This window comes from Saccopteryx leptura, chromosome 6 (assembly GCF_036850995.1).
Source record: "Saccopteryx leptura isolate mSacLep1 chromosome 6, mSacLep1_pri_phased_curated, whole genome shotgun sequence".
Taxonomy (NCBI): Eukaryota; Metazoa; Chordata; class Mammalia; order Chiroptera; family Emballonuridae; genus Saccopteryx; species Saccopteryx leptura.
Genome location: NC_089508.1, coordinates 177,058,983 through 177,072,649, shown reverse-complemented (window position 1 = coordinate 177,072,649; position 13,667 = coordinate 177,058,983). Strand labels below are relative to the sequence as shown.

The following is a 13,667-nucleotide window of genomic DNA, read 5'->3' as shown; positions in this document are numbered from 1 at the left end:
ATGACCCCCAGTGGATCAGATGTGTGCTGTTGAGAAAGCTCAGAAAAGCAGATGTGCCCCAGTCTCTTTGCTGTTTGGTCTCTCAGCGGTGGATGAGGGCAGGTTCACAGCTGGGCCTTGACATGGGCTCACTGGTTGATAACCTGTTTGCATGGTCCCTGACTGAGTAAATTCTTCAAAAATGATTTTAGGACTTTTAATTCTTGCAGCTCAAACCTTGATCCCTTTGCTTCGAAGATGAAAGTGCCCCAAAGCCACCAAGTTGTAAAGAACTTCAGATGCACTCATCTCCTTTCGTAGTTGGAATGCCACCAACCTCATTGCTGAATCCGGGACACCCAGGGTAAAATGTACAGACTCAAGGTTAAAGGGTGCCACTGTTTAAACAAGGATTGACAAATGGGTCCCTTTACCAACTCAGATCAATTGGAAGTGACAGCCTGAGTGCTTTGGTGAGAAGAATTCTGCATGTGGGGAGGGTTATGACCCATTAGTGATGACTGACAAGGTATGGGGTGTGGGGCTCAAGCCATTAGCAGAGCAAAAGTGGCCAGGTTGGGTATGGAATGCCTACTGCTGATCGAGTCCTTGCTAGTCCTATATTCTTGTAGGGAAACGGGAACAGTGATAGAGATTGAGCTCCCTTCTATTTGATTCTTTCCTTGAGTTATATTACAAATAAATGTAGGGAAGTACAGTAACCAAGTAGTGTCACAGACCTCACCTAAAACTAGACACTTGTCTTTTGTACTGCAGAATAGGGAAAGATGTATGTGTGCACAAATGCCAACTTGTTTAGCCGCACACATAGATCACGAAGTATAAGTATCTCCTCTTAAATGTAAGACTGACAACCCAGGGTCTTCCAGTTGGAAAGGACAAGAAGACTGACTTATCAAGAACCACACAGAGAGGAAACTAATTTTTTTTGGTTCTAGATTCTATTATTCAGACAGACCTCCTATATTTTCACCCCAGGTGAAAACAGTTCAGTGCTGGATGCTGTCAGGGATGAGAGAGAACAGAGAGATGGGAGATAAAAGTTTTATAGCTTCAACAACCCAAAAGGGTCTAGTCTAAAAGCTGGTAGACATTTCTCAACAATCTGAAAACTAGCTGGACATGTTGGTGACTTCATAGCCTATTGGTCTGGAGTTAGAGTCACACCCCAGCTCTGTCATTTTCTAGTTAATGGCTTTGGGCAAGTTTCATACCCTCTCTAAGCCTCACTTTCCCTATCTGTATATTGGAATGATAACCCAACTCAAAGGATTATTTTGAGTGAATGCACATGAAACACAGTGCCTACCACATAATAAGTGCTCAATGAATAGTAATAAAAATTATTATTGTAATTGGAGAACAGAATCCAACCTTGCTGTATCTTGGATTAGGCTTTGGGTCTAAGAAGACCTATTAGATTTTTTGCAGAATTTCTTGAGAGTAGTTGTCTCTAGGAAGAAGGTCCAGAATTTGGCTCAGATTCTCAAAAAATGTATGCCCCTTATAATGTTAGAACCCCATGAATTAGACAAATAGGAGGACTAAAGAAATACCCACATCTTCCTTGTCAACAAATACCATCTTCCTAGCACAGAAGCACAGACAGTTCTTTGCTTACTGCTCCTAGGTAACCCAAGTGATGAGCTTGGCATTTCTTACATTATGAAATTGGAGTTCTCATTTCACCGGAATGACCTACATGCAGAAGTAGGCTGTGAAGACAGTGACAGAAACAGACAAGTCTAGGAGATGTTTCCTTCTCTCTTCTCCCAAAGAGGGCAGGCTTGCCCTCTTCTGTCTTACTTCTCTGACCTTCACTAATGTTCAGCAAAGACGTGAAGTCACCTCACTTGCTAGTGAGGATGTCTGTCGACATGCCTCACAAGGAGTTTCGGGACACTACTCTGGCTTTCTACCAAAACAGGTACATTTGGATTCTAAACCTTTTGCCTGTACAACTGTGGTTCGATTCCAACTGCAAACATCATGGACGTGTGGGACTGGGATTGCAACTCTCTGGGCTGAAGTTGAGTTCACGTTGTTGGTGGTGTGTTTGAGATGGATCCTCAAGACCTCACACTTCCTGTGGCATCAGGGGCTCACAGGATTCTTGAATTGCTCTCTTTTCTCAGAGGAAGTTGCTAATTTCCTACTCTGTCAGCATCTATAAAAGGAAGGGGGGTAAAAACAAAAGACAATGGCCTATGTGAGCCGGGGGCCACCCCAAATGGGCTATCCTCTTCTACCCTGGTGCTCTAACAATCCACAAGACAGGACAGCCCTCCAATAATTATTTCCCCTGCCATTCAGATCTGCCTTGAGAACTTTCAAGGACTCCATTATGAACAAAGCTCACAAGAACCATAGAAATCACATTGCTTTTGAAAGTGCTAATGCCGGTGGCGTGCTCTGTGGGCTGAAGTGGCAAGCTTCAGGCTGCTTTATCTCTTATCAGTGGTTCAGCTTCGTGATGGGAAATTCAGAGGCAACTGGATCATTTCAATTTCCAATTACCACAAAGGCAGAAATGCATCAGACAGGGTGATGCAGTAGCTTTGACTATTTTAAGAGAAATATGTTGACTATGAGGGAACCTTCCACCAAAGAGGAAGTGCTGAAAGAAAGACTGAGAAAGACATTTTGTATTTGAGAGAAAAGGCCCGTTTTCTAAGGTGGTTCTTTTATTCTAGCCTTTCCCCCTCCACGTGCTACTGGGACCATTCCAGGAACTGCTCTGGGACTGTTCTTTGTGCCTAAAGTGTCCAGGTGCAGGGGAAAGCCAGAGAGCGGGTCTGGTTTACAACGTGCTAAAAGGGGATTTTCACCTTTCACAGGGCCTTAAAGAATAAGAATGAGGTGCCTGCGTGAATCTGTTTATCTCTTCTGTGCAGGCATCAGGCTACCTGTCACCTGAAGTAAACAAAGGCAAGATATTCTCATCCAGCTGCTCCTGTGGAGGGCAGGGTCGCCAACCAAACCCTCTTTCGGTGGGGTCCAGATAAAATGCTGCTGAACTCCTTAAGTGACATGGATTAGGGTCTGGTAAATGGCGGTGATTTTCATTAAGAACAGAAATCTTTCCTCCCTGACACGAATGCTCATATTACAAAGGCTCACTCATACTGATACTAATTTAACAATTCCAAACACGAGGAGAAAGCCCTGGGTTAGCAGCAGGGAAGCAACGGAAGGGACAGCTCCCTGGCAGGAACCTGCCTTACCCCACAGATGCAGACACAGAATTCAAAATGGTGGGATGTCTTGCACTCCTGCGACCCCAAAGAACAGAGACCCAGGTCGCTGGAAACAAAACGCACTGGCATTAATCTGGTTCCTCCCATCAACAGCTTCAGGAAAGAATTGTACCGTGTTTTTTTCTTCCTCCATATTTTAAGATGCCCCTTTCAATACCTGTCACTATTTATCCGTCTCACCAAGCCTCCGGGCCTGGCATAAGGACACCGGAGGTGCCAGTAACCAAGGTGACAATGCCAAAAGGCCAAGTTAAGTCGAAGATGTTCTCTGGAGGCTCATGGAATGGGCATCTTTTAGGAGTATGGGCAGGTGGTGGGAGGGAACCTCTTGAATTGAGGTTGTAGAACTAGTCTCTTCAGGAAAGAGATTCTAAACTGAAGTCCTCGGACCCCCGCTTCACTTCCTGCTGCATAAGAGGTGGATTGGAGCAACCACCAATTTATTTAGGGTCCAAGGAAAAAATTCTTGGAGGATCACAGCTTTTCTTTCCTTCCCATCTTCCCCGAATTCCATCCTCCCTGTTCCCAAGATCCTGGAAGCCTGCATTTCTCAGACAAGTGGGTCACTTTTTTTTTTTTTTTTTTAAACACAGCGTTAGACTAACCTTTTCTCTACAGCCAAGTATTTCTCTTCCCAAGCATGTGTGGACATGCAGGCTCACACCGTGCTATCCTGAAGTCTGCTTTCTTTGCTGCTGCGTCCAACACATACCAAAAATGACCTCTACATCAGGGGTCAGCAAACTTTTTCTGTAAAGGCCATTTAATGAGTAACCATTTAACCATTTAATGAGTTGGGGGCCATGAGCTCTCTGGCACAGCTCCTCAACCAGGCTGTTGCCATAGGGTACCAGCCATGGACAGCATGTGAATACGTGGATGTGGCCGTGTTACAGCTTTATTTACAAAAACCAGTGATGAGCCAGATTCGGGGTAGGGACCCCGGTTTGCTGACCCCTGCTCTAGGATCAAACCTTACGAAATCTTTGGTCTATGGTTGGTGGGTAGACAAGAAAAAATGAGCCAAAAGAAAATGGATGTTAAATAAATAAAAAGCAATTCAAGTTTATAAGAGCTATTCCTTGGATAACATAACGAAAAAGCCTCAGATCAAGTTCCCATCCACACAGATGCCACCAGGAGGGCTTTGAAAAACTCTGTTGCACCCTGGAAGTTCCCCGAGACCGATCCTTTATGACTTAGTCAGAAGATACCAAACAGACCTCAGTGCAAAACCTATTTGGTGAGCAATTTTTAATTCTTACAACTCTTCTGAAGAGTATTAACATACTAGAACTTCTAGACTATCGAAGGTTCATTGGATTTGTTTGTTATGTCACCCGCTGCTTAATATACTGAAAGGTGAGATTGTCTGGAAGATAGTATATATAAAGATTAGAAAAAAAATCTCACTTTTGAAAATGAAAGGTTATCAGATTTTAATGTAAAAGATATATATTTTTTTTTCCCCCAGAATTCAGATAAAATCTTCTCTCATGATCATGACCAAATATTCTGGTTGAAGGAAGTAGGGAGAAAAAGAAATGTACAGTGAAGAACTCAGAATGCACTTTACCAAATCCTAAAATCTGAACTGAGACACGCAATTTAATTCGTGCCAAATTTCCTGCTTGTTACCAAGTATAGCGCGGTCACTTTAGCACAAACGCAGATGAGGATTTTATAGCATGTCTGCTTCATTTCCGGTCTTGGCTGCTAGTATTATTTCTATTTCATTTGTGATTGGATTCCCTTCCGGATAAAATTCTGTAAGTGGGATCGCTCCACTCTTTTTTTTTATTAATAGAAAACCCCCAAGGTGCTGATCTCAGACTTCCCTGTAATGGTCAGAACACAATTGGAGAACAGAGGTTCGGGGAACCTTTCATTTTTGTCATCCACAGATCGTGTACTTAAGATGGCAAAGTGCAAAGGTGGGTCTGTCTGGGCTTAAAAACACCTTGTCTTATGGTCTTCAGCTGCAAAGGAGGTCAGAGCCCCTGCTGTTTCTCTGAATGGTGTGGGTCAGTGCTCCCAGTGGCCGGGGGCCTTTCCCAGCCTGGCTGAGCCCTGTGTGTGGTTACCTGGTCATACAGGATGTAAATAACATTGATCCACAGCAAACTTGATCGCTTGTAATTTTCTTCTTTAGGACCTAGTGCTGTAAACTAAGCAACCTTATGATCTTGCCCTTGAACATCCTCATTCTTTTTACGGGACAATGAGCAAGAGGGACTCAAGGGAGCCAGGGGGTCTAAAAGCCAGCAGGGTCCATGTGAAGCTAGAACCACTCTCCCCCCCACCCTCACTTCTACGTGGCTAAGCAACACTCAGCTTCTTTCACACCCCATATTGTGTGCAAACCGTAGCCCACTTTTGAGTGACAGCTCAGAGGTACCTAATCCCCCCCTCTTTTTTAAATCTCCTATAACCAGTCTTACCCTGCTTGTGAAGTAAGAAAAAATTAGAACCTTGTTGAGAAAAAAAAATGCCATTCAGGCCTACACATACTACTTCACTTAGGACTGTGGGGCCACTCTGCCAAGGTGCATCCAGGACTGTCTAAGCCAGGTGCGTCTCCGTTCTGGGCTCCTCCGAGTCCACGTCTGTCGGCCACTTGGCTTGTTGACCTGCTTTTAAGATGCCCGGTCATTACTGAACCATTCCCCACCAATCACAAAAACAAACCACAGGAAACGACAAGATAAATAGATGTGCTTCTCCTTGCTGAGTGCATTGACTTAAGGCATAGGCACATTTCCCCCTCTTTGAACAGAGATGGTGTAATCCCCTGTCCCAGCACAAGAGCTGGCCAGGGTGACCCTGGAGCATGACGATGAAGGCGGGGTGAAGGGCGGTAGCTGATGGCGGGAATTAGGGGGCTGTTTCCTCAGGCGGGGAGTGGGTGCTGGCGGGCCCCAGGGGACACAGTGGTTCTGATCAAGACACTCGATCAGTTGGTTACAGTTCAGTGAGCATTTCATGGGGGTGGGAGCATGCAGTACTTTAGCTCTGTTATTCTCAGAGAAAATATAATGGTGGATTTAAGAATATGACTATCCCTACACTGAAAACAATTTATGAGAAGATCAAATTCAGTGAGAGTGTGTATGCCTTTAAAAATAAAAGGCACATCTCTAAATTACCTACCAATGCCAAGAAACATAATAAAAATAATTAGGTTTCCGATGCTGCTTTGAGACGGCCATCTCTGAATGGCTCCTCTTGGGGCGGGGGTTCTGCTCTTGTTATTTCTGATGGAATTAACCAATCATTTTGGTTGGAGTTTATTGAATAAGACAGAAGTCAGGATGGAACAGATTTTGACCCATTTCTTCCCTCTTTAAACAGAGACATATCACCCATTTGCTCTTTGCCTGGAAGGCCACTGAGTAGCTTCCAGCCGACTGAGAGCAGCCGGCACCCTATTTGTGCTGATTTATGATCCCGGTTTTGACTGGGGGAGAGTCTATGAGTATGGAGGAGGTAAGACGGCGGGAGTTGGGTGAGCAGTTCACACTTTGCTAAAATTCACAGTCCTCACTCATCCAACTCCACAAGCCCCCAAACATTGGGCTGCAAAGCTAGGAGGGCCAATCTGCGTTTCTGTGGCGCTGCCCCATCCCTAACCTGAAGAGGGAGACGTAGCCCAGCCTTACTGGAGCCACAATAGGAAACCAAAGTTCTGTTTTGAATTCCATCATCTCAGGGCATGCGTCTGACTCGGAGATTCCCGCCATCACTGCCCTGTCGTGACAGTGAAGGAGAGACGGTGTTGCTCAAAGGTGTGGAGGAGTATTTGGTAAGTGTGCAGTACACCGAGTGGTTCTGAAGAGTCTGGGGAGCGCTGAGCCTGAAGGTAGGGGTTTGATTTTATCATGGAGGTGGTGGGGTGGGGATGGAAATGATGGGAGATCACAGGGTCACCCATGGCTCCTTTTGTACTGAAACCTCATTTTATACAGAGGATATATATATTTATTTATATATATTTATATATATTTATATCCACCCACACACGCTGACACACTCGGCGCGCACACACACACTCACGCATGTACACACACACACACACACACACACACGGTCTTTGATAGGCTTTCTGTGTTCTAGTAAAAATAGCTGGCAGCCAGTATCTAAAGCCAAAAAAAAAGGCCATCTGCTGCCGACAGTGTCCTCTGTGGAGAGTCTCTCAAAGGCAGACACTTGTGTTTATCTGACAAGTGGAACCGGTTCCTGCCTGGGACAGAAATAATCTCCCGTTGGCGCAGACGCAGATCTCGAAGACCTTCTGCCTCGTTCCCGTGGGCGTGTAGGATCCGTGAGGCAGTCTAGGTAGTTTGATTTTCGCAGCATCTAACTTAATCTAAAGAGAGTACATAGTAAGGGAAGAGTTAGAGGCTGTCCTTCATTCTCCTGACACTCAGAAATCACAGGTGAATGTTCAGTTCAACTCAAACCAAATGGGCACACGCTGTGTGTTGAGTATCGTAGGCACTGGGAATGCTGAGTTGAGTAAGACAAAGTCTAGGTTCCTCACAGAAGCTTATGTTCTAGCAAGACAATGTTGCCTTGGCAATGGTATATATATATTAGCACTTTGTTCTAGCAAGACAACGTTCTAGCAAGCTTATGTTCTAGCAAGACAACGTTGCCTTGGCAATGGTATATATATTAGCACTTTGCGAAAGTATATCATGCAGAATGCCAATAAGAGTCCTAGAGTGAAATAAATTAGGAAATGCTAGCTTAACAATTTTCTTCACTAGGGGACTTCCCAGCCCGTAAATATGTCTGTGAGCATGGCAGGTCTTCAAGAATATCTAGCCCCTTCTGGGGCGTAAGCGGCTGTTACGATATCACCGATTCCTACAGGGTCTGGATTCTGATAGAGATAAACTGTGTGTGTGATGCAGTCAGGTCGCTATTTTAAATGTGTGTGGTTTGGAATTTGTGACTGTTGGAAGAGACAGTTTTGATGACTGAGTGCTCTTTCTGCCTAGCTCTTTTAAAACAAATATAACAAATGCTTCTAAACCCATCAAAAGGCAGGCTTGGCGGGTAGAGGCAGCTGCAGACTGATCACCTCTAAGTAGCTACGAAGGGTAGAATTGAGTTTGGCTTTTAAAAAGAAAAGCACAATTGTTTCCTCTTTTTAAGTTAAAAAAAATTTTTTCCCCATTGGTTTGAGAGAGAGAAGAGGGGTGAAGAGAGGGGGGGCGAGAGAGAGAGAGAGAAAAGCATCAACCCAACGTTTCACTTAGTTGTTCCATTTACTTATGCATTCACTGGTTGCTTCTTGTATGTGCCCTGACTGGGGATCAAACCCATGACCTTGGTGGGCTGGGACAATGCTTTATCCACTAAAGCCACCTGGCCAGGGCCTCTTGTTAAAATTCTTTAGTAGAAAACTTTGATTATGACCAGAGTGAAGGCATTATAAAAGTTTGTGGCTGAATCACGTTTTCTTTGGGGACTTAGCTTATGTTACTTGCAAAAAACACAAGCAGCATCTCTGCACACGAAAGTGGGATTGTGTTGGGGCAAGGGAATGAATACTATTCACAGTCTGTCACCGTCTTGCTATCTAGTTCATTGAAGTTTTGGCCTGTTTTGATTTGGGACAGCTGTTAGAAGTGCCTCTCTGTGCTCAAAGTAGAAACACGCAACATAAAAGTTTAAAAATTTACTACAAGTCACTTAAGTTCATCTTTAGCCAGATGTGTGTGATATATAGCTTAATTTGCCAGCTACCTAAATCTTATTTTTAGGTGACAAGTGACAGAATTTGGAAATAGCGTTCATCTTTGAATGGCCATGTGTATTATTCTGTACTTGCAATCCATGCTATGATCTCAGCACCTTACAAATAAGAAGTCATAACTTTTACGTGTTGTGGGTTTGGCTTGTTCTTGTCCTGTTGGACACATCTGTTCAGCTCCTTCTGTTGTTACAGTGTAGGATCAACTTCAGTGGCAAAGGGAGGAAAAAACCGGTTTAGGGAAAGCTTAGCTTGTTGCAGATGTGTCTGTCTGGACGCCTGTCCTTCTCACCCCCTACCTCTCCATCTTTGGACTCCAGTCTCAGTTCTGTTCTGCACGTGGCTTCCATATTGCCGGCTTCTGCATTTATTTCTACTCCTTTTGGGGCCTCCATCACCAGAGACCGGGTTGGGGACTCCAACCTGAAATATATACAAGACTAAGATTAAAGATCCCATTTCAGTATTTATTTATTTATTTATTTATTTATTTATTTATTGTGGAAAATTTAAGAAGAAGTTTGCTTCTCAGAGCACTGAAATGACACTTTGGTATTTGAGCAGGACATTTTCCTAGCTTTTGTGTCACAAAGCTGGTCAAGTCGATAAAGGAGAACATATCTGGGCTTTCCCCTCACCGCGTATCACAAGCGCTGTAAGGAAGGAGTTCGAGGGGCTGGCTTCTTCTGCTCTTACACCCAGTCAGTGACGGCTTCCTTTCTAAAATTAGCCCAGTTCTTACAGAGGTCTTGTTCATTCTTACCGTAAGGCAACCCCGGGTCTAAGCTGAGCTTCCTCAGGCTGCTCAGAATTCCTTCTCCTTTGTCCTGTTCTCTTTGTCTTTCAGGTAGGCGGGGTTAGAAACACCTGGATTCAAGCCACAGCCACAGGGCAGCCCCTCTGAGACCTTGGGCAAGTCTGTCTGTCTGCCCTTCCCTCCCCTTCCCCACATTTCACAAAGCATCTGTTTCCTTATCTATAACATGCTTCAGATGGTGCTTGGCACGTTGGCAATGAGTAATAGATACTGCCTCTTATGCTTACTGCTGTTACTATTGTTATAATAGCAGCAAATCATAAAGAAATCTCAGGCCTTCCTCAAATAGGCAGTTGTCAAGAGAAAATTCAGAATAGTCAGTAGCTGCTGGGGCTCAGAGAAGAGAAGTGGTTTGACGGCAAAGAGACAGCATGAGGAGACGCTTTTCCTTTCTGGTGACAGAACTGTCCTGCATCTTGTTTGCAACGGTGGTTACATCTCTCTCTGAGTCTGTGGACACTCACATAACCACACCCCCGAAAGAGTTAATTTTATATGTGTAAATTAAAAAATAAGTTGAGAGAAGGAGAATTAGCCATACTCTAGGTTAATCATTCTGGCAAAATAGAGGCTCATCTAACTTAGAAAGATTTTTCCCTAATTCATTCAAAGAGAAAAATATTACCCATCCACTGAACAGTCCACATTTTTTATATTATTACCAGATACAAACGAATGAAAGTCTTCTCTCTGTCACAGAGGAAGTGTCCCAATTTAGGAAGCCGGGGCCTCAGCGTGGCTCTCAAACGGCTCTGATTCAGACCAATTTTCCTGTACTTTATTTCTGTTCTCCTAACTTTCAGACACCTCACCCTCTCTGCCCACTGCTGACTCCCTTTTCCGCCTGCACCCCTCCTGACGCTTAGGGCAACCCCTCCTGGGCTTCAGCAGGTGGCAGGAAGATGAAGCTGACCGGTTTGATGTCACCACTGAGGTCTCAAGCCTCCTTCCTCAGGTGCCAACAGAGAGGGCTCCCCCACGGCCGGTCTGGGATCAGAGGGTCACGTCCAGGCAAGCAGCCTCCTCCACTGATTTCTGTATTCCCCTACGGCGACTCGGCCAGAATCATAAAGAGGGACCACAGGTCCAGTGCTCATAAAAGGACAGGCTTGAACTTTTCTGTACCTCATTCTTTCTGTTCTGACCTGCCCTCTCTGTGTGTGGCAGAAATCCCCAGAGTCCCACCTTCTCCTCCTCACAAGATGTCACCAAGTTGGTGCTGGTCAAGGTGTGGTTCTGCTTCTAACGACAGTTGACTTCATTGGCGTGTGGTGTTTCTTACTCTAATGTCAGCACTAGTGGGGGTCTTGTTACTAGAGCCACAGGGAGGGACATCAGTGCAGAGCAGCCCTGCTCTGTCACTAAATCCAACTCCCTTGAGCCTCTGCTCTTGACCCCCTTGCACTGGTGAAATATGAAGATGGTTTTGCACCATTTTCTTGGTTTCTTTCCTGTCTGGCCTGACTGGCTTAGCACAGTTTATCCTACATTTTCTAATGTCTTCTGTTTTCACCAACATTGATACCTTTCCCCTTCTGGCATAATTTTCCCTTCTGATAACATCGCCTGCTCACCGCCAACTTTGTTCAGACTCTTCTCAATGGCACGGCCGTCACCCACCTTCCCCAGGTGCCAGTCCCCATGCCACCTTTGTCCCCTTCTCTGTCCCCACTCCCGACTTCTCCATAGTCAGTCTACTAATTCATCTCCAACCTGAATCGTCTCAACTGCCTCACAAGGTCTGTCTCTAAGCTTTCCTCTTCTCCACTGCACTTCACACACAGGGATGTCTCCCTAAAGGAAGTTTTGAATACGTCACTCTTCTTACCAAGACCTTCACAAGTTCCCTAGACAAGATCTGAACTTCTGAGTTTATTCTGAACTTCTGAGTTTATTCTGAACTTCTGAGTTTATTCGGCCATTGAGAACTTGGTCTGATCTACTTTGTTAGTTCTATATCTTGCCACAAACGTCAGCTGTGTTTTAGTGAGCACTTACGAGGCGACGGACCCTGTGCAAACTGCTCTATATAAGTCAAATAATACTCACGCTGTTCCGGTGACCCAGACTGTACAAACAAGGACCCCAGGGTCAGTGACTTGCTCTGGGTTACGCATCTAGTAAAAGGGCAAAGGCCAGGTTCAAATTCACGTTTAGTAGACACGAAAGTGAGTGTGCCGGCCACTACTACACTAAAGAACTGAACTTCTCTCCTGTCTATCATGTCTTCATGCTGGTGTTTATAATTAAATGACACCTCTTCCTTCATGGAATTTGCCCTTGTATACAGTATTCTCCTAACCTATTTAAACAGTGGATGTCGGTGATATCAAATTCAGCCAATGGTGAATGTGTTCACATGTGTTAAACAACATTCCAAGTGGACAACTCACACAAAGAGACAGTTGTGGGGAAGAAAGAACTTTATAGAAAACAAATACAGAGCCCGGAAAAAGAGGTGTACCAGGCGGAGCGCCGGCCGGGCATGTCAGGCTGGTGTTAGAATTCGCTTTACTCTCGCTCGCCTCCCGTGGTTTCTGAGATCAGCAGGAGAGCCCCAAGGCCAGAGTGGGGTCAGAAAGGGCCGCTCCTGTTCCCTCTCTGTCTCCGAAGAACCAGCCTGCTGAGCGAGGGATCTGGGCCACAACTGTCTCCCACTGTGAAAGGCTCCAGTAAGGTGGACAGGGCAGTTTCCAGGCAGCAGTGACAAAAAAGTAACTGACTCTCCGTTTCACAGCCCGTCTTAGGGTCCTGTGCTGTTGGGCATTTTAAAGTTTGCTCACATGCTGATGTTGCCATTGTGATGAAGGCTCCTGCAGGAGCCCCGTGGGGCGGGCAGAGAGCCGACAAGGCACTCCTGCTGCTACGCCAGTCAATTTCCGACCACAGATGACCAGCCACACCACACAATGGCTTACTGGGCACTGAGCGAGGAAAAAGGGAAAGGCGGCTTCCTTCCCACGGCTGGCGATGGGGAGTCCCGCTGGCTCTTGGAAACAAACACGGCTTCCATCAGGAGAAAGACCCAGAATGGGAGAATGGCCTGGCAGGGAGGTCCGCGGGCGGGGCTGTGTCCTCGGGAGCAATGGTTCCCAAATGTATCAGCATGCCACGGATAGGGAGCAATGGTTCCCAAATGTATCAGCATGCCACGGATAGGGAGCAATGGTTCCCAAATGTATCAGCATGCCACGGATAGGGAGCAATGGTTCCCAAATGTATCAGCATGCCACGGATAGGGAGCAATGGTTCCCAAATGTATCAGCATGCCACAGATAGGGAGCAATGGTTCCCAAATGTATCAGAATGCCACGGATCGCTTGTTAGAGCAGATTGCTGGGCTCCAGCCCCAGAGTTGGATGTCACGGGTCCAGGGTGGCGCCTGAACACCTGCACTGTGACGCGTCACCGGGTGATGCTGGAGCTCGTGCGGGGGCCGCACTGTGGGAACCACTGCCCACGGTCTCAGGTGCACACAAAGGCTAGACAGGTGATGTAGATGAACGACCCCCTAAGAAGCTGTAAGGACAACAGTCTTTGTACAATGATGTGTGGCCAGTGATGGAGATGCTCCCTCTCCAGGGGCAGCTGCTGCCCTAATCCAGCTGACTGCTGTCAGAACCTCTTGATCTCTTTCCTGATGAAAAAACTCAATTTTATTCTGAATCATTCAATTTTGGGGTTTGATGCATATTAACATCTCTAAAAATATAAATATGGCATAAAGAATGGCAATGCAATGAATCTTGTATACTCAGCATCCTTTTGAAGAAAGAAAAGTTTTTATCTTTTTAATAATGTCCTGAGGTCCTCTTCCTAACCCCACCCATTT

The 13,667-nt window shown here is 45.5% G+C and overlaps 1 protein-coding gene across 1 annotated transcript in view; it reads right to left on the bottom strand.

The window, feature by feature from the left end:
• Window positions 1-211: 211 nt before the first annotated feature.
• LOC136377229 (delta-sarcoglycan-like) overlaps window positions 212-13,667 on the bottom strand; it is a 100,947-nt gene continuing 87,491 nt past the window's right edge. The window contains exons 3-4 of the mRNA XM_066343709.1: window positions 9,318-9,441; window positions 212-7,623 (exon numbers count right to left, since the gene is read on the bottom strand). Of these exons, the coding sequence (XP_066199806.1) occupies window positions 7,450-7,623; window positions 9,318-9,441 (298 nt within the window). The 3' untranslated portion in view covers window positions 212-7,449. The remainder of the gene's footprint in view (window positions 7,624-9,317; window positions 9,442-13,667) is intronic.